Source organism: Ciconia boyciana, chromosome 5 (genome assembly GCF_034638445.1).
Source record: "Ciconia boyciana chromosome 5, ASM3463844v1, whole genome shotgun sequence".
Taxonomy (NCBI): Eukaryota; Metazoa; Chordata; class Aves; order Ciconiiformes; family Ciconiidae; genus Ciconia; species Ciconia boyciana.
This window is the reverse complement of record NC_132938.1, coordinates 51,284,248-51,302,886: the sequence shown is the minus strand read 5'-3', so window position 1 is coordinate 51,302,886 and position 18,639 is coordinate 51,284,248. Positions and strand designations below refer to the sequence as shown.

General features: G+C 52.6%; 2 protein-coding genes across 7 annotated transcripts; both read left to right on the top strand.

The window, feature by feature from the left end:
* The first annotated feature begins 1,285 nt into the window (after nt 1–1,285).
* ARL9 (ARF like GTPase 9) lies at nt 1,286–7,339 on the top strand. Of its 2 annotated transcripts, none has more exons than XM_072861477.1 (4): nt 1,286–1,469; nt 1,972–2,140; nt 4,910–5,085; nt 6,215–7,339. In XM_072861477.1, the coding sequence occupies exons 1-4, from the start codon at nt 1,326–1,328 to the stop codon at nt 6,392–6,394; spliced, it is 669 nt and encodes a 222-aa protein (XP_072717578.1). In that variant the 5' UTR covers nt 1,286–1,325; the 3' UTR covers nt 6,395–7,339. The 2 variants fall into 2 exon arrangements, with proteins under 2 accessions (XP_072717578.1, XP_072717579.1); XM_072861478.1 differs by lacking the exon at nt 1,286–1,469 and adding an exon at nt 3,260–3,334 and having other exon boundaries at nt 2,002–2,140.
* A 132-nt stretch (nt 7,340–7,471) lies between these two features.
* SPMAP2L (sperm microtubule associated protein 2 like) lies at nt 7,472–18,566 on the top strand. Of its 5 annotated transcripts, none has more exons than XM_072861476.1 (9): nt 7,472–7,726; nt 8,586–8,619; nt 10,843–10,893; nt 11,913–12,035; nt 13,681–13,800; nt 14,094–14,214; nt 15,328–15,459; nt 15,958–16,133; nt 16,740–18,566. In XM_072861476.1, exons 1-9 carry the CDS (start codon nt 7,555–7,557, stop codon nt 16,852–16,854), a joined length of 1,044 nt encoding a protein of 347 aa, XP_072717577.1. In that variant the 5' UTR covers nt 7,472–7,554; the 3' UTR covers nt 16,855–18,566. The 5 variants fall into 5 exon arrangements, with proteins under 5 accessions (XP_072717577.1, XP_072717575.1, XP_072717573.1 ...); XM_072861474.1 differs by lacking the exon at nt 7,472–7,726 and adding an exon at nt 11,078–11,261 and having other exon boundaries at nt 7,790–8,865; XM_072861472.1 differs by lacking the exon at nt 7,472–7,726 and having other exon boundaries at nt 7,790–10,213; nt 15,340–15,459.
* The last annotated feature ends 73 nt before the right edge of the window (nt 18,567–18,639 follow it).

Here is an 18,639-nt window from a genome sequence, read left to right as displayed (position 1 = left end):
TGACTATGCATGATGCAAGCCCTGTCTTCTGTGTCTCATGCCAGTCAGTCTGACCACCAAACAGCACAAGCACAAAGGGTCTTGGAAAACAACATATGGGCTAGATTATACAGGAGAAGATAATCTGAAGGGGGAGAACAAGGCTGTTGGGAGAAAGCGTGGCGAAGTGTGTGGCAGCTGACTCAGTGTTCCCTTTTCTGCAAGCCAGCTGCCTTATTCTAGTGGTCTTGGCAAAACAAGAGTGAGCTAAAACAAAGTGGCTGGTTGTGGTGGTGGGCTGCGTTGAAGAGTGGAAGCTCAAGTGGAAGCTGGCGGTGAGAAGGAAGACATGTCTGCTCTCCCCAGGTAGCCCCCAAGCATCTCCTGAAACTTCTGGTTTGGTCCGAAATGTAGCAAAAACATTTTTCCGTAAAGGGACTTTCAGTGGGTAGAAATAGCACCTCGGGTGTGAGAGAGTTGTCAGATGTCAGCCCAAAAGGCAAAGGCTTCTGCCTCTGAAAGAATTTAAAGCAAAGGCCTGGAGAGGCGGGGAGCAAGGGAAATGTTACTGTGGCTTAAACCTGCCCTGAGTCCCCATGGAGTACAAATCTACTAAGTAGAATCCAGTCTTTATTACCTTGACTGTACCCCGGGAGCATCTGGAAGGGGGCTGAATGTGTGTTGTGCTCTGGGTGAGAAGAAAGAAGAACGGTGTAGAGAAAACAGCTTTATGAATGGCTGGCAGAGTCACTTGCTGCCAAGTGAGTGCTGAATAGCAAGGATTGTTGTAAATGACTGGCCTGGGTGCCGTGCTGCCTCTTAGCCAGCAGCTGGTGACTACAGGAGAGAGCGTGCTATCCTGCAGCCATGGAGGTTCCGGAGGGTGATTTGGAGAGAGGAGATACTGGAGGAGAATGCAACTCTGTGTTCTCCTCCGGGTGTCTTCTCTGGTCAAACCTGGCTGAAACGCTGACCAGATGGAAGCGCTGACTTGCGGCACTGCTGGAGCCCTGACCCGGCTGCCTGGACAGTGCCCCGACTGCTTCCCCCGGAGGTGGGTGCCCAGGTAGAAGCAAGCTGGGAACAAATCCCATTGCGGCGGGGAGAGGGCGGCGGCAGCAGCTGTGGGGAAAGGCTGCCTTCCTCTAACAGCAAAAAGCCACCTGCGGAGCGGTTCACTCTATTTTACCGAAACTAGTAAGTTCTCGGCCTGACCCTGAGCACGCAGCTGATGCGGAGGGAGCCGTGCACTGAGGGCTGCAGGGGGAGCTCTGTGCGCGTCCGGCCGTGCCCGTGTCCCTGCGGGCCGCCGGGCGCGGAGCGGAGCGGGCCGGTCCGGGGCGGCCATGGGCGCCCGCCTGCGGCCCGCCGCGCTGTGGGGGGCGGCGCTGGCCTTGGCGGGCGGCGCGGCCTGGGCCTGGGCCTGGGCCCGCCTGCGGAGCCGGGCCGCGGCGCCCGCCGCCCGCCCTGCCGCGGCCGCCGCTGATCAGGTACCGGGGCCGGGTGGGGGCAGCGGGCGAGGCCGCTGGGTCGGGGAGCGCCGGCGGGGCCGCCCGGGGCCGCTCGGCGGGGCTGCGCCGCCCCCGCCCGCCTCGCTGCTACCGGCCCCTCGGCCCCGCCGCCCCCCTGGCGCTCTCCGGCAGCGCGGCGATGCCCTGGGCCGGGCCGGGCCGGGCCGGGCCGGGCGGCGGGGCCCGAGGCCGCGGCGGGGCGGCCGGGCAGGCCGGGGCCGCTCTCTCCGCTTTCCTCCCCAGCTGCGTGCTGTCTCGCCGGGCGCGCCGGGGCCGCGTCCCTGGCTTCCCATCGCCCCGCCTGCCCTGCGGCCCTGTACTTGTGCCGCAGGAGCCCAGCAGGCACCTTCTCCCTCTTCACCGTCGAGTGGCTTTTGCTGTTCCCCCCAGGCCCCTTGTTAAGCCTCCTTTTTCCCCAGCCCTGCTAAGCTTTGCACATGCCCTGGCTGCCTGGCTAAGCGTGCTGCCCCTCGTTTTGCAGGGGAAAGGACGTGGCAAGCAGATACTGGTGCTGGGCCTGGATGGGGCTGGGAAAACCAGCGTTCTCCACTCCCTGGCAACTAACCACGTCAAGCGCAGCGTGGCTCCCACCGAGGGCTTCAACGCCATCTGCGTCAACACCGAAGAGTCCCAGATGGAGTTCCTGGAGAGTAAGTGAACCTGTTTTAGTACGGAACATAAAATAAGTTCCTGTCCCATGTCCTTGGGATCAGGCCTATATTTTAAAACCTCCATATTCCCTCATGCCTGCTCTGATAATGTGAAGTTGTGATTATTTTCTCCTTGGGGATTCTGCTTTCCCACCCCACTTCTTGAACAAAATGATACACTGGTGTTAGAAGGGATCTGTGTGTGTTCAGCCCTGTCCTCCAGGGAGTTCTGCTCCCGGAGAGAGAAGGGTAACAAGACTGATTGCGTGAAACCAGCCCAAAGCAGAGGTGTCCCCAGTAAGCCCTGTGTTGTGGTCTGTAGCCATTGTGTGTTGTACAGCTTCTCCTTAGTGCTCATGCCTGGCAAAGGGCAAAAGCAGAAGAGGAATAAGTAATAAGGTGAAAGAAGAGAGAAGCTTTGTACACTTCTTGTTCAAAAGCCTCATAAGTGATGTTTTCTTGTCTTTAATGGCTTTTGAATGTCTGTAGGTTTTTACTAAACTTTCTGTGTTGTCCCTAGCACTGATTTTTTGGTATCGTCTGTGCCTGCAGAGAGCATCTCCCGTGATGCTTTTGGGGTGTCACAGCTGTTCTAGGTGATGGGGAAGGTAGAGGCCCTGGAGTCAGGTCAGTCCCTGGTACAGAGAGGCTGACATCCTAGCCTCATCAGTGCCTGCCTTCTGTGGAGGCACAGGCTGCCCTTTGCTTCCTACTGTTTCTGCACTGTGCTGTACCAGTGCTCGACTGGCTCACTTGGCAGCTAGCCCATAGATGCCTCCGAACCTTTGTCAGCAGGCCTAAAGGAGTTGTTCTATTCCCAGGTAAGTCTTTGGCATGTGAGGATGAGGCCGCTAAGGCAGAGTTTCATTCCCAGTCCTACTACCGTAGGAGTCTCTGCGGTGCCTTAGGGAAATCACCTCTCCAGAGATGCTTGTAGTCTGTGCCCCTCTCATAGTAGGTATGAGACACCCGTGTCTCCTACTGGGAGGTGCTTTGTGTAGCTGAGCCCAGAGAAACCCACAATATCTCTGCTCCTGCCCGGTGATGGCCTGGGCCCAGCGCTGCGCACCCCACAGCAGAACCTGTTGTTTCTGAGTCGTCCTTCCCTCTCTGGTCCAGGTTGGTAGTGACTGAGATGTCATGGCTGTGATCTGACCCATGGGAAATGAAATGTCTCAGGCCAGTTTCAGCCAGGTAAATCCGTGCATGGCTCTCTAATCTGGTTACTTATCTAGTCTGTACCGTTGCCTAGCCCAGGGGTTAGCAGCCTATGCTGTGATCACGTGGCACAAGATGATCAGCAGGCAGCAGGGCAGACAGATAGAAAACTGTTCTATCTTTTTTTTGTACCATCATATAGATAAGCGTGTGGTATCTTGCCTTTGCAAGGGATAGGAGCTCCTGGCTTCTGCTGAGTTCCTTCTGGTTTGGGAAAAAAAATGTTCTCTGGGAGGTTGCTGACCCCTGGGTTATGCTATGCATGAATGCACTTAATGGAGGGAATGGTGGTGAGCCCCCAAAATGTCACAGTACAGAATCAGAGGCATCTGTCCCAAGCGTGACGTGTCAGTCACAGCCCTTTGGCTCCTTTCCACAGTGGCAGACTCACAGTTCTGCCTACAGGTACGCTGGGGCTCTTGAAGAAGAGTCAGGCACGCCCTACTGGGAGATGTTGCTTTGCTTTCTACGTTCTTGAAACTACTGAATCGTTTCGACTTAAGTGAAAGCAAAATCGCTTTGAAACAGAGCAAACTCACTGAGGGCAGTAAAAGGTGGCTGACTAGCAAGTCAGTTTTGAAAAGAGCTCCCATATAAGGCAGGAGACAATTACAGGGAACCCCAAGTGTATTGCTTTGAAAACTTGCTGCATTTGGGGGACTCACCCATACCTTTTGAGCACCTCAGTACGCTTGGGCGAGTGGTTCTGCAGTGTACCTAGGAGAAGACCCGGAGAACTGAAAACACATCTGAAATATACCGTTGCTACTCCTGCTCCTGTCAGACTCTGCAAACTACCAAACTCTTTTTGTCCCCAGATAGGAACAACAGTCTCGGGCAACTTCTGCATATGGTTTCACCACAGAATTGTTATAAGACCTGGTTTTGAAGGTGGACAGTTTTCCTCTGTATGCAGCAGAGAACGGGTCGGGGGTATCCTGTGCAAAGATTTCTCCCATCACCTAAGAATTGCCTAAAGAGTCTGCTGGGACTTGATTTTTCTTTCCTACTAAGCACCTCTGGTTATTGGCAGTATGAAAGCTGTGGGAGTTTTGAACTAGTCCCTAGTGTCATACAAATCTGATGAGAGCCCTCCCCACCTCAGAGTTAAATTTCTTCTTTGGAAATTGTAGGCTTGCTTTGTCTTAAGATGAGATGGGCATGTGGAGATAAGTTATATAGGGACATTCTCATGTGGTGTTTATGGACACTGAACCTCTTTCAGCTCTCCCTACTAGCTTGAGAGCAAGAACCAACAAGGCAGAAAGCAACCATAAAGAAACTGGACCCAGAATCCTCTCAAAATAAGAGCTTAGAATGGAAAGATTTCCGCCCTCCTCCCCCCTCCCCCCAACATACACATATGCCTGCATGGGACTTGACTGGGGAAAATAAAGCTATTTCCAGTCTCATATAGAGTAGCCTAAATACTTTGAGTTTTTGTGAACCCAAATACCTTGGGTTTTTAGCCCAGGGCCTGCTCTCTGCACCTCTGGGAGCAGCGCTGCTTGAATTACTTGGTGAATCTTGCACTGCTGTCTTCTCTTCCAGTCGGGGGCAGTGAATCTCTGCGTTCATACTGGAAGATGTACCTGCCCAATGTGCTGTTGCTAATCTATGTCGTGGACTCGGCTGATCATGCCCGACTGCCTGTGGCAAAACAGCTGCTTCATCAACTGATCCAGAACAACTCCACCCTGCCGGTGGTGGTTCTGGCCAACAAGCAGGTAAGAGTTCCTCGCTGCTGGCTGAGCTTGGGCTGGCAGCAGCTCTGAAAACAGCAACAAAGCCTTTCAAAGGAGGCTTCATGCCTTTAAGGAGGCCACATGGCTGGGAGCTGGGGGTCTTTCTGGGACACCTGTTGACCGCAAAAGAAAATAATCTGGGGTTGAGTTTTGGATCTGCAAGATGCAGGTCCTGTGCTTGGAGACAGTGTAATCAGAGCTGTGGGTGGAAATAATGGTGGAAACTGCTGTAGAGCTTGGGAAACTGCTTGGGAGCTGCAAGGGGACCACAGTTAGACCTGGAGTTAGGTTTCTGTTCTGAATGTCTGTCTAGAGGTACCACTTTACCTCGCAGCAGCCGAAAAGTGAAGCACTGTTGTTCGCCTTCAGATTGTCCGGTTGGTTGCTCCCGAGGCTGCTGCTGAAGCATGAGAGAAGAGCAGCTTTCCTCACAAGGCAGTGCTTTCTCCTAAGATCTTTGTGAAAGCGTCAATGACTGGTGCTGTCCCTGGAATAGAATTGTGCCTGTGCTACGGTCAGATGACGGAACAGCCCAGGGTTTTTAAGCGCGGATTTTCTTTTATGAGGGCTGTGTGCTTGGTTTGCTCTACCTTGTTACCTCCTAAATTTCTAGTAACTTAGGCATGTTACTAGTGGCCCTTTGTGTTACTCTTGAACGCAAGCACAGGCTTTGGCTTCATCAAACACAAATGCTACTACTGATTCTCTGGGTCCCAGAGTCAGAAACACGGGTGGCTGAGAAGGTTCGCAGGGAATGACTGTTGTACGTTTGCCCTGTTCTTGTAGCTCTGTGCGGGGCGCCTGGAGTCTTGGGCCAGCAAGACTTTTGTCTGCCTTGTACAGGTTGTCGTACATTGTGATCAGAAACACTGGAATTACTATAAACAGAACTGTACCCTTATTTCTTTGGGAAGAAATTAGGTTAAGGATAAACATTTTTTTCCCCAAAGCATTTTAGGGCATGGGAACTTGATCTCATGAAGGTACGTAAGAATGGTGCCCCCGGAGCCTTTGAGACCCTTCCCCTCCCTGGACAAAGGCAGTGGCTCAAAGCAGGAATGGTGCCGCCACCTCATGTAACTAACAGGCTTGTTTTGTTTTTGCGTATCAGGACCTCGAAGGTGCATATTGCATCACCGATATCCACGATGCTCTGGCACTGTCTGATATTGGGGACGAGAGGAAGATGTTCTTGATTGGTACCCACGTGGCAGAGGATGGCTCCGAGATCTCCGCCAGCATGAAGGATGCCAAGGAGCTGATAGCGCAGCTGGTTTTGGAAACACAGTGACAGCTCTTTTCCTACAACGTGATATTTGCAGCTGAGGGAGACAAGGTGTTAGTGTATGGTCAGTTTGCTGTGTGGGGACTGAAATGTACAGATACAGAAATGTACTTTTCCTTGTGGGTGTGTAATTCCTATGAAAATGATGTCTAGTTGGTAAGAAAATCTAATTTATAGTGGTTTGAAAATGCATTTGAAAAGTAGTGTATTTTTTAGCGTATTTGTAGGGGAAAATTAGTCTCTCAGACAGCAGAGGTAAGGGGATATATAGCTTAGATGGGTTGAGATGGCTTCTTGCCAGGTGGGAATCAAGCCTTGACTTCAGTGGAACGAAGTTGTATCCAGTGAATTTAACCTGGCTTGCTGTCTCAGGCTTAAATTGAAATATGTTTACTTCCCAGGTTTTGCAGAACCCTGTTAACAGTGTTGTTCTGTTAAAAATGAGACCTTGCTTCTTGAGAGTGTCAGAAGTATAAAGTGCTGTGACTGGTATTTTTGACAGTGACAATTTTGTTGTCACTATATTGGAGCCGGCTTTTAAGGGAGCGGCAAATTGGTAATCTCTGGAAACTGGGCTGGTTGCTGCTTCTTTAGTGGATAAGAACAAGAAAATGAAAGTGATAAGACATTAAGTGTTTCTTTGCCTACAGGGGAAAAATAGCACTGTGATTTAAGATAGTGACTGAAACCATCTAAGTTAAATTGGCACCAAAGGTGGGAGACTCCTCCATCGGGCCGAGCGGCTTATTTTGGTTTAGCCCAGGTTGTCCTCAAGCAAGCACTCTTACGTGTGAAAAACCTGTTGTTTTTTGAAAGTGATTTCTGTTAGCGCAGCAGATGAGGAAGATGAGTTGCTGATGAGCGTCACTCTCCCAGCGTCCTCGTAATTACACTCCAAGAATGTAATCCAGGATCCGGGCAGTTCTGTAAAGGACCTGTTTTGCAACCGCACTGATTGTATGAGGGTTTTCTAGTTTTGTGCTGTGGAACGGATGCGTAAAGCAGACAATTTTACCTAACCAGTGGTCCGGGCTTCATTTACCCCCGCAAGGAGCGCTGCGGGAGGCCCTCGAGGCCTTTCCTGCACAGCCACCTTGAAAGCGGGTCTTCCCGACCGTCGGTAGAGGCCGGTGCCCAGCCGGCCCGCCCCCGCAGGGGCCCTGCACATGCTCCCCTGCCCACGGCGCTCTGGCGTCCGCCGGCAGCCGGGTTCCTTCTCCCCGGGCGCCGCAGAGCGGCGGGTTCCCTCTGCCGCGGGCCGGCGCGGCGGGGCCGCGGCCGCCGCCGTTGCCGTGGCGACGGGAGCGCGCGCCATGGCGGCGGCGGGGCCGCGCGGCGGTGGGTGGGGACGGGGCGGCGGGGGCCTGCGGGGGGGACGGGGCCTGCGGGGGGGACGGGGCCTGCGGGGGGGACAGGGCCTGCGGGGGTGCCGCGGCCGGCGGCCCTTGGCGGGGGCAGCCCTTCCCGCGCCGGCAGCGGCTCCCCCGTGCCCCGGCGCCTCGCCCAGCCGCGGCGGGAGGGCTCCCGGGCACGGCACGGCACGGCACGGCACGGCTGGCAGGCGCCGGCAGGCCCCCGGCACCACAGCTGAGAGCGTCTGCCGGGGGAAGCGATGCCAGCTCGTTGCCGCCATCGGGGCATGTGGGTCCCTGAAATGGCGCCTGGTGTCACCACGTCTCTGGTTTTCCTGCCCCCCCCCCCCCCCCTTTAAAACATGGCGGCTTGTTTCGTACTGCTACAGAGTCCCAGTTTAACACAGCCGCTACCCCCCCGAGGCTCTCAAAACATCCCCTTGGGGTTGTTGAAGGCGATAATAAGGGGTAGCTACGCTGAGCCAGGTGGGAGCCCGCAGGTTAGCGGTGGCCGCTGGTGCTTGTCCCGTCCCAGGAGGAGGACGCTGTGAGGGGAGGTGGTGCTGGGGTGCTCCATCCTGCAGTCTCGGGGGCTGCCAGCACCCCCGGCGAGGAGCAGCCACCGTCGAGGAGCACTTCACAAGTGCAAGCGCGTTGCTATGCAGCCGCACCGGCAAGGTGCCGGGGAAACACAATATAAATACCTGCCAAGCAATTGTGTCCTAAGGAGGTGCACAAACTTCATCTGCCTTGCGTATTATTTCACACTGAAGAGCAGGCAGCCCAGGCAGCCCAGGCTGCAGGCGTTACCGAGCTTTTAAATTCACCTCTTCTTGTCTTTGCAGTTTCTTGTTACTTGTCCGCACGCTCACGTGACAGGTAAGAAACCCTCCCAGCCCCGGCCTCCTGGCTGGGTGCCCAGGCCGTGCCCCACATCTCTTGGGGAGGGCTCAGTTGGGGATTTATGCCGAGCAGCGAGTCGATATATCAGATGACACTGTGATAAACACACAGAGGAAATGATGCCTGGTTTTTCCCGTCCCCTGCTTCTCATGACTAACAACGTCTGATCGTCTTGCCCTTTCAAAATGGAAGCTGTGACCCTTTGCTTTACAAGGAATTGAGGTCAGAAGGAGTTGATCCCGCTTAAGCAATGAGTCTGTGTGAGCTCAGGCAGTGTGTGGGGGGTGTGTTTCTGTGTCTGGCTGCAGCAAGGCCTCGTTTTCCCTGCCGGGAAGCATGAGTGTGACCAAAAGGCAGAGGCTCCCCCAGGGCTGTCCCCTTTTCAATGTGGTGGCTTAACTCCTTCAAGTCGCAGAGCTGCTGCAGGTGCGTCCTGTGTGGGGATGCCTGTCTGTCCAGCGCTTTTGCCATGACAGAAGAGTAGAAATATTTTTGTAATTGGAAAAAAAACCCAAACCTTAACGATTGAGGGACCGGACCTGAGTGAGCTGAGGAACCTGACTTGGATGTACGTGTGACTCGTCCCTTGGCTGGGTCATGATGCAAGCTTTGCACAGCAGTGTCCAAGCCAGCGGTGTAGGGCACTAGGGCCACGTGCGCTTTGTGCTAGGTTTGGCTGTGGCTATGTGGCGGATCTGTGCCAGCGGTAGAGGAAAGGCGATGAGCCTGCCTGCAGAGATAGTGCCAGCTTTGTGTACAGCTGGGCTGGGGAGGACACCTCCGCGTGGCTATCCTTCACCCCCTTGCACTTTGCAAGGAAAAGCCTCTGGGGAGCCGCTTGGGAATGAACAGCTGAAACTGGTTTTTGGCAGCTGGCTTCCAGAGTGTGTCCTGTCTTGAACTGGTAGCAGGGGGCCAAAGTCCCCCAGGCAGTTCTCTCTGTGGGATCTCAGTGGGAGCCATGTTTGCAGTGTTGTGACCGGTGCTTAGGCGTGACAGGGAGGTAAATCAGCAGGCGTCTCGCAGGGAGCATGTGGTGAGGAGGCTCTAACAGCAGCCTGCCATTGCAAGGGTCTCTGTGGTGCTGAGCTCTCTGGCGAGCGTTTGCTGAGGCTTGGCGTCTCACTAGAGGTATCGGCCCCATCAGAGAAACCACAGGTGTGTCCCCAAAGCACAGACCATTTTCTGTCAGCAAACATCTCTCTCCGTTGGTATCCCCGCTCCTCTTTAGAGCTATGCTGCCTTATTGCCGGGTGGTACTAGGCAGAGAGGCAATGCCCCAGGCTTTCACCTTCTGTGCTTTTTCTATGGTGGGGCAATTCCACAGCTGCTTGCATCGTGTGGTTGTTCCCCAGCTGGCTGGTGGCGGGCACCTGCAGCCCCAGTGGGTGGGTGTGGGCTTGGTCCGTGACCCCAGGGAGTTCTGCAGTGCACTCGTGGCACTGGCATCGTCTCGTTCTTCTCTTTGTACCCAGGCTCGCAAAGCACAAGCGCTTCACAGCCGCTGGGATTTCAGGCCTGGGACACTTGAGCAGCAGGAGCAAACAGTGATATCTGATCTTCCTGAAAGGTTTTGCTCTGATGAATATTCAGTAAAAACATTTTTACATTTTTAGGAGTGCTGCTCCTAGGGCACAGACTATGTATATTCCTGTGTCCCTATAGCATCTAAGACCTCTGTGCTAAAGAGAGAAAATAAAATGATAAATAAAAAAATATGTCTTCACCAGTGCTCCTAAAGCCATGTGGGAACACTGCTGCCTCCAAGGTGCCTTTTAGTAAACCACAAGAGTGTTGATAAGAGGTGTTTCTGTTCATCTGGGCTCATGTAGGCTGGGAGCTCATCCATCTCCTAGCTGCTGGGTTGCATGGCATGTTATTAACCAGAAAAGTACCTTCCCCCTCTCTCTGCCATGTCCCAAAGGGACCCTGTAGGGAGGGCAGAATTGCAAATTCGTGTCTCTGCAATCCAAGAGATAGCACAAAAATCCATGGGCTGCTGAGTCCACCAGATTAAATGAATGGAAAGTTACTTGGAGGGAGAGATCCCTTAAACACACTCTCGCAAGGGATGGAGGCAAAGGCATGGGGGTTCGAGAGTGTGTTATATGGCTTTGAGTACAGCAGTAGCTTCTTTATGCTTTGTCAGTTTAACTGTATGTTTAATGGCACGTTTGTCCTTTTCTACAATTTTGACAGGATACGAGAACTTGCAGAACCCAAGAAAGCAGCTTGTGCAAATGATCCCAGGTAAGGAGGCACCCAGACAGCCCTAGATCGAGGGCTGGGGACTGACGGGGCCTCAGCTGGTGCAGACCCTTTGCCTTTGTCTTGCTACTGCTTTCCTCTCAAGAGCAGAAGTGGCTCCAAAAAACCAGATTGAGATGTTCAGTGTGTGAGGGGCTCTCTTCAATTTGCTCTTTCTTGTTTTCAGTCCAAAAACTGGGCTTGACCTGAGTCTTGCCTTTGCTGCCCCATCTGAGCTGCCTCACTGAGTCATTGCGGGGTAGGATGGTGCTGTGGTGCCAGGGGACCGGACCTTGTTGGAGCCACAGGCTGCTGTATCCTGGAGTAACACAGTCAAGCTTTAGGAACAGAGTTGCTGTCTGCATTACGAGGTCAATCTATGGCTTGACAAGCCAGGGCAACAGTCTCTTGATAATAACGTCTCTTCTCCACTGTCTGGATGGGTGTCACTGTGCTTGAAAAAGGTTCTACAAACCCATCACCCTGCTGTTCCCTGTCCTGACTAGCTGGTACCCTCTCCCACCACAACCTCTCTGTCAATGGGGCATGAGCAACTCCAAATTTGCCCTGGGCACAGGAGAGTAACCACTAATGTGCTGCGAAACCTCACCCACTTTCCATGGCACACCCTGACCGTAACATTATTATTATTTTTACTGTCATACCTGTGCTATAGTTAGGTGGTAATGGTGAGGCAAGAAAAATGCAATCATGAAAGTCCCCCGGGGGTTTCAGAGGTGTAATGAAACGACCCTTTCTGCATATCCACTGGGAACTGTAAAACCAGACTCATCACTTGAAGGCTCTTTTCTTTTTGAGTTGACAACAACCACCTGGACAGTGTTAGGAAATTCAGTGCCAGAGAAGGTGAGTGCTTAGAGGATGGCAGCAGCACTGTAGAGCTGTGGGGAGCCATAGGCACTGTGTGTGTGTGCCATCAGGCAGGGAAGGATAGCCCCAGCAAGCACATTTCACACTTGTGCATGTTTCTAAAATTTCACACCCTTACTGTTCTTGCTTAGGCTTGTGTGGGGAAACCAAGAGACGATCTGGACCCTCTCGCGGGGTGCTGTGACAGCTCGACCATCCCCAAGAACAGTGGCACTGGCCAAGCCCAAGCAAGATTTTGGCAAGCATCAGTGCAGGTCAGTGATGTGGTAGCACATCCTGGGGAAGGAGGCAGCTCAGATGCTCTCTAATCAGGGGGATGTGCTGGCTCCCAGGGGAAGGGGAGATGCCATCTCCTCTCCTGCCACCGCTGCCCCACAGGTGGCTCCATGCCACTGAGACCCACCAGGCTGTACTGATGCTTGGAACAAGGGCCATCTGTAGCAGGGAAGAAAGTGCTATGGGGGCATAGTCACCCTGAGTGCTTGACTTCCAAAATGAGGAGGAACTGGGGGGTGCTAAGTTTTGGTGCCCTTTTATTTCCTCATACCCACTTCCTGGCTGTGGGAAGGGCTTCTGCAACACGTGGTGGTTTGCTGGTGTGATTAGAACTCTGGGTTTGAATTAGCTGCCATAGGAGCCAGCCTTGGTCTCAGCCTCCAAGGGTGTGGGAGCATGTTCCTCTGCTGTAACAAAAAGAAAAAAAAAACAACAGCTCTGCTTTAGCTTGGAAGCAGAGACATCATGTGCATGCATGCGTGCCTTGATGGAAACATGTATGTGTCATACCTGTGCATGTAGAGGGACTGTCTGTCCCTAGAGTGTTCCCTGTCTGTACTGGGGCTGATGCAGCCCATCCAGGCACCTGGAAACAATTAGTGAACCTTTGCATCCTCTTGGAGCCTCGCCTAAATCTTGAGGGTAAAGATTAGGAAGTGCTATGAACAGAGAAATCTTGCAGCATCCTGCTGGCTGGAGGGAATCCAGGTCTCTTGCCTTGAGTTAAACCTCTGCTGTCACTGCATGGTGAACAACCAGTCAAAGCAGTCCATGTTTGGGAACAGGAGTGAAAAATGATGTAAAAAATGTAAACCTCAGTGAGGCCGGGTGATGCTGCATTACTTGAAGCGACTCATCTGTAGCTCTGTTGGAGGGGATGAAGCTCTTTTGGAGACAGGATGGTGGTTGCTAGTCTGGAAGAAGTCCTAGCAATGAGAATAGAGATGAAACCATGTTACACTCCTGTCTTTCCTCTACCTGGAGGAATGTCAAGACATGTGTGTCTGTAGTTTTCTCTCCTCTGCCACTGTCACCAGTTCAGGGGCTCTCATCTGCCTGAGAGCTTCTGTCTCTGACTAACGGTGTCCGTCTGACAGCCCTTCCTGCTTGCCTCTGCTCACCTCTTCCCTGATGATGACAGGCATCTGCTAACAGCTGTGGCTGGTGGAAAGCTGGGTGAGCATGCGCTAGGCAAGCCTGGGGAGATCCCAAGGAGAAAGGAGCTGCAAGAGCACAAGGTGCTATTAAGCCATTGCAACAAAGAGGTTTCTAAATTGGCAGCTTTCAGAGCTGAACAACAGAGATGCTGCCAGGTTTGTGTTGTGGAGTGGCTTCTTGACATGGTCCAGGGAAAGGCCTAGACTTTGAAAGCAAGGCACTGAGGGTGCTTAAAAGAGGACTCTGCATATGCAAACAGCATTTACCTTTGAAGTCAGGAAATCTCAAGTGTAAATGCCCATTTATTCGTGGCTTTTCCATGTGCACCGGTGCCAACTTTTGTACATGCAGCAAGCACAGATGTTTAACCAGACTTAGGATACCATCTGCCAGGATCATGTTCCCTGTCTGTTGCCTTTTACTAACTCTTCTGTGCTCTTCCTCATGATCCCTGTTCTTGTACAGCTGTGGACGGAAATCAACGATCTGGGAGCGTCCCCCGCTAGTGGATTTTGGCTCCCCTTCTGATCGGCTGCTGAAGTTGTCTGAACCTAAAAAATACCAGGCTGCTTACCTGCAGCAAAGGTGAGAGGCCAGAAAGCCTGTAGGGTGCTATAGGTAGGCCCTTGGGTCTTGTAGCATCAGTGCAGCTTCAGAGTAATAAATACAGGAACAGAGGATGGGTACAACAGAAGGCAAAATGCAGAGCTGGGATTCTGACCTCTGGACTCTCTCATGGGATGAGTGGGTTCTACACTGGAAATGGCCACAAGACAAAGCTGCCTTCTACACGAGGCTTAAATATCCCAGCTGCAGCCTGGTTTAACTACTGTGGGGGAATATCTGTGAGTGGCAGTGCCATCACTCTCTGCTTCCAGACCTCGGCCGTCCCCCGAGTGGCCCGTGTCGCCAGCTGCACTGAGCTATAAGGCCTCCCCGCGGATCCTGGAGCTTGCACGGCCAAAGGCGCTGCACCCAGAGTTCCTGCTGGCCAGAGAGGTGAGGAGGTGGTTGAGTGAGATTTGGAGGGGACGGGGATGCAGCAAACTGTCCTGAGCTTTTACACCCTGTGTCCTGCCCCTGGATGTGCCCAGTGTGTGCTATGGAGGCGAGAAGCTGTCTGGTTCTGCTGAGGTTTGAGATACTGAGAGAAACTGCCTTTTCAGAGTGAGATGCTGTCTTTGAAAATCTCCCTGCTGAGACAGAAAACAGCCAGGCTGGAGCAGCCTAGAACAGTGGGAGAGCCAAGGGAGGAATCTGGGCTGCATCCCCTGATAAAGCAGCCTGGGAAAGTGGAGAAACCTGATGGGAATGGCCTGTTTAGCTCCTAGGGAGTACAGTCGTGTTTGTAGTTGGGCAGCTGTGGTCCTGTCTGTGTCTGTAGGGGGGGATGAGCCTGCTAACACTATGTATATTTTAACAGTGTTTTACCAGAAGCCTAATTTAGAGATGTATTTCTGAACTTGCTCCTTTTAGGTGGGTCATTGCTTTGGCAGGAGTGAAAGGGCTTGGGGCAATCTCAGATTACAGTCATCTCCATGGCAAAGGCTAAGTTTTTCTGGCTGCAATCTCTGGGCTGGGAAATAAGGGAGGCTGTGCTGGAGCGGGCCTTGGCATCAGTAACCCTATGAAAAATAGGGGAAGAAGTCCCATGCTCGAGCAATAATCATTTTTGCTGTAGGAATGCAGTTAACTGCACCAGCACTTTTACCCTGAAATCTGAGCATCTCTCCTTAGCAAGGAAATTATTTGATTCAGCCAGGAAGATGAATATGATAAACATTACTCTGGAAGAAATTTCTCTGCACTTTTACCTGGCTTAACAGGCTCTCATTACAGGCATTCATCTCCTGGCTATGAGTGGGTGACAGCTGGGGGAAAAAGTAATATTGGCTAAGACGTACAAATCCCAAAAGCACCAAAATTACCTTGTAGTTCAGGTGAAAGAAAAATAACGGGTGCTGGGAAAGTAAGAATGCTCCTTCTTGTGACCATGTCTGTAGAGGAAGGGTGCTGGGTGCTCATCCCTTTGGAGAAGGGAGTGTATCCCTGTGGGCTGCTGTGGATGAGCTCTGTGTCTGCACATCCCTCCCCCATTCTGAACCTATGCAGGTGCCAACACAGGTTACAAATGTCGCGGCCTTGGCCAGAGCATCCTCGCGGTTGCAATGTCTCGCAGAGCCCCGGGTCAGGAAGGTGACCTGCTGCTATGAGCACAGCTTTCCCGAATCTGTCATCCGTCCGGTAAGGCAGCATCACCCAGGACCGTGCATGGGAGGGACGCCGTGCGGAAGGGAGGGCACTGGGTGCCCAGTTGCTGGTGGCTCTTTTCATGGCAGCCCTGGATGTGCTTCTCTCTGTGACGCTGACATTGCTGCTTCCTGGGCTGGAGAGCAGGACTTGTCCTCCATCCAGAGCATGACCTGTCTCCCAGCAGACATCCCCGGAGAAGGGCAAACCTGTGGCTGGCCTGCAGTTGTGGGGATGGGGAGAGATGGGCAAGTGTCTAACTGGGATCTCCAGTGCTGGGGGATGGGTTGGACAAAGGGCTGTGAGTAAGAGGAGGTTGGAGGGCAGGCTGTGGGACTGGCCAGGCAGTGGTTTCTCCTTCCACAGCTTGTCTGGTGCCAGACACAACTGTGGACAGGATCATGTCCCATCTATGCGTGGTCAGTGTTGCAGGCTGGTCACCCTTGAATGCCCGGAGCACCTGTAAGGACTTTCCTCTCCATTCTTCCACAGGTTTCCAAGTTGGCTCAGGAGGCAATTGCGAGCCCTCGGACCCTGGAGCTGGCTGGGGCAAAAAGATTGCATCCTGACTATGTGCCCCTGCGGGATGCTGAGTGGCCAGTGACGAAGACTGCAAAGCATGCAGTGGCCACACCAAGGCTTGTGGAACTGGCCCAGCCTTGCAAAAGGTAGGTGCTGCTTCCCTGCCGTGGGGAAATGATCAGCCCTTAGCCCATTTTGTGCAGGCCATGGCACCTTGTTGATTTGGGTTTGGCCAGTGTGATTAAGCCACTGCTCTTCCACTTCCAAAATGCATGGATTTTATATGGGTGGATGTGCCAATGCTACATGGGTTGTGGTTTAAAAAGCATTTTTGAGGTGGAAGGAGAATGAAAAGAGAAGAAATAGGAACTTTCTAATTCCAGTAGGAATTACTGGTTGGGACTTCTTAATTATTAACTAAAAAGCAACCAGCTGACACATGGCACAGTGTAGCACATTCGTGTTGCCCAGCATGATGCAGCTGGCCTCAGCCTGGGCTACAGGAAACGCTGGGTAGGATGTTTCACGGAGTGTGAGGAAATGCCTGGCTGTAGTGGCTGTGACAGCTTCAGTGAGAGATGGGGCACCCCCTCTCACTAGTGTCCTGGTGACAACAGCAGAGGCATGACTGTTTTTGTCCTCCCTGGACAAGGAAGGGCAGGGCTCAGGTGGAGGTGTGTCAGCTGGCAGGCAGCTTTGAGAGCTGGCCCTGCTCCAGTTGGAATTGACAGGCTCTGTCCTTGCTCCCCCAGGCCTCCTATGGGCTCAGCTCAATTCAACTCAGACGCATTCACAGTGAAGGAGACTGCTAAGAAGGCAACTTGTTCTGCGCGGATCCGAGACCTGGCTCGTCCAATTAAGCACTGAGCTCCCTCAGAAACACAGCCCGCTGCTCGTGCCGGCTGCCTCCATCACCCCTTGGAACATCACCCTCTTTGGGCTGTGCTGTGGCTGGAGAACCTGCTTGAACGTGGCGCAGAGGCAGCACCCAGCAGGAACATTTTCTTATGAGCAGCCACTTTCACTGGGCTTATCTGGGGAGTTAAATAAAATGGTGATTCCTTAAGAACAAAAGAGTCACCAGGGGAAGCGAGCAGAATTTGACCTAATGTGGGAAGCCTCTCTCCTTAGGACAGGTTATGTCTGGAGTTTAGCACTCTTCTTATTTTTTTGCTGTAATAGTTAAAGAAGTAATGAAACAACTGCTGGGGGAAGCCAGCACAGGAACTGTTCTTTCACATAAAGAAGTGTGGCAAACCAAAGCCGACAGTGCGCAATAGGTTGATGCAACACAACTCCTGACCTTGGGTTTCAAAATTTTTGCTAAAGTTTAGAGATCTTCTTAGTGACACTTAAAGTTTTGTGCTTGTGACAGAAGTAGAAACACAAAAAGCTGCAAAATTCCAGATCCAGGGCTGGATTTGATAAGGTGCAAAGCTTTAGTACAGACTTTGGAAATGCTGGGGTGGCATGTGCTTTGAGTTGGCTTGGATTTGGGGCCTGTTTTCTCAAATGCCTGGAGAATGGGCAGATCCAGCCTTTTGCTTTGCATGCATCTTTGATACAAGTTACACAGGTGGGTTAAATCTGTGCAGTTCAGATATTCAGTTGTGTGACCCTGGGCAAAATAATGGAGCTCTGCATTGGGATTTGTGGAGCCTAAATCAAAGAAGCAGAGTTCCCCTCAGTGTAAGGGAGAAGGCACGTTGCAAAGGCTAAGAAGAAAACAGATATCGGTGCCAGACTCTGCAGAACAAACTCTGAGCGCCAGTCGGGTCTGAGGGTGAGTCAGTTTGTCAGCTGGATTGCAGGGAAACAACACAGCCTGTGTAGGACACAGCACAGGGAGATTGCTTTTGTCTGCTTCCTACAAGTTTGGTGTGCTTTGCACTGACAACTAACCACTGGCGATGGGCAGTAACCACTGGGGCAAGAGAGATGCTCTCCAGCGAGGGACAAACCCAAAGCATGCGGCAGTTTCAGTGCCTGTGTATCTTAATCTTCCCTGTGTTAAGCTGATTCTGCTTCCAAAGGGGTAGAGGCAGGTGACCACAAACAAGAAGAGGATTAATCAGAGGATCCACTAATTGATTCAATAATCCACTAAGCAGAGGATTTTTGAACCCTTTCGAACAAGGTAAGGTCACTGGGCAATGGTGCTGGTTATTTTTTGGCCCATGCATTGTCCTGTACCAGGATGGATGAGAGTTTGGGCTTTGTGCAAGAGCCCCAGTGCAGCTGCATCCCTCAGGCTTGAGAATGGTCAGAAGGAGGCTGGGGTCTGCCACCCCACCCTGCGGGGCAACCCTAGCACCACCAGCCTCTACCACCTCGGGGCTTGGGGTGTGCGTGGGGCTCTGTGGGCTGCCAGGGATGGACCCGTGGGTGCCCTAGAAGAGGAGGTTGCCCATGTCTGCGGGCTATCCCTGTGGCAAGAGGGAAAACCCCCGGTGCGCACTGAGGCTGCCTTGGAGAAGTGTTGCCCTCCCAGAGGAGTCTGCCTCCTGCCACTGGGGCAGGGAGCACAAGCAGGGACATAACACAGCTCCTCTCATCAAAAAACTTTGTTTTTTTATTAATGCATTGGAAAAAAAAAAGAAGACCAGTTCTTTCCCTTTGGTGACCTTTAACAGAAACGTGAGAGATGCATTC

Coding starts and splice junctions, on each gene's coding strand:
- ARL9 (XM_072861477.1), top strand. CDS start 1,326: ATGGGCGCCCGCCTGCGGCCCGCCGCGCTGTGGGGGGCGGCGCTGGCC. Junction 2,141..4,909: donor CCAGATGGAGTTCCTGGAGA/GTAAGTGAACCT, acceptor CTTCTCTTCCAG/TCGGGGGCAGTGAATCTCTG. Junction 5,086..6,214: donor TGGTTCTGGCCAACAAGCAG/GTAAGAGTTCCT, acceptor TTTGCGTATCAG/GACCTCGAAGGTGCATATTG.
- SPMAP2L (XM_072861471.1), top strand. CDS start 9,879: ATGCTGCCTTATTGCCGGGTGGTACTAGGCAGAGAGGCAATGCCCCAG. Junction 10,894..11,912: donor GCTTGTGCAAATGATCCCAG/GTAAGGAGGCAC, acceptor GTTCTTGCTTAG/GCTTGTGTGGGGAAACCAAG. Junction 16,134..16,739: donor CTGGCCCAGCCTTGCAAAAG/GTAGGTGCTGCT, acceptor TTGCTCCCCCAG/GCCTCCTATGGGCTCAGCTC.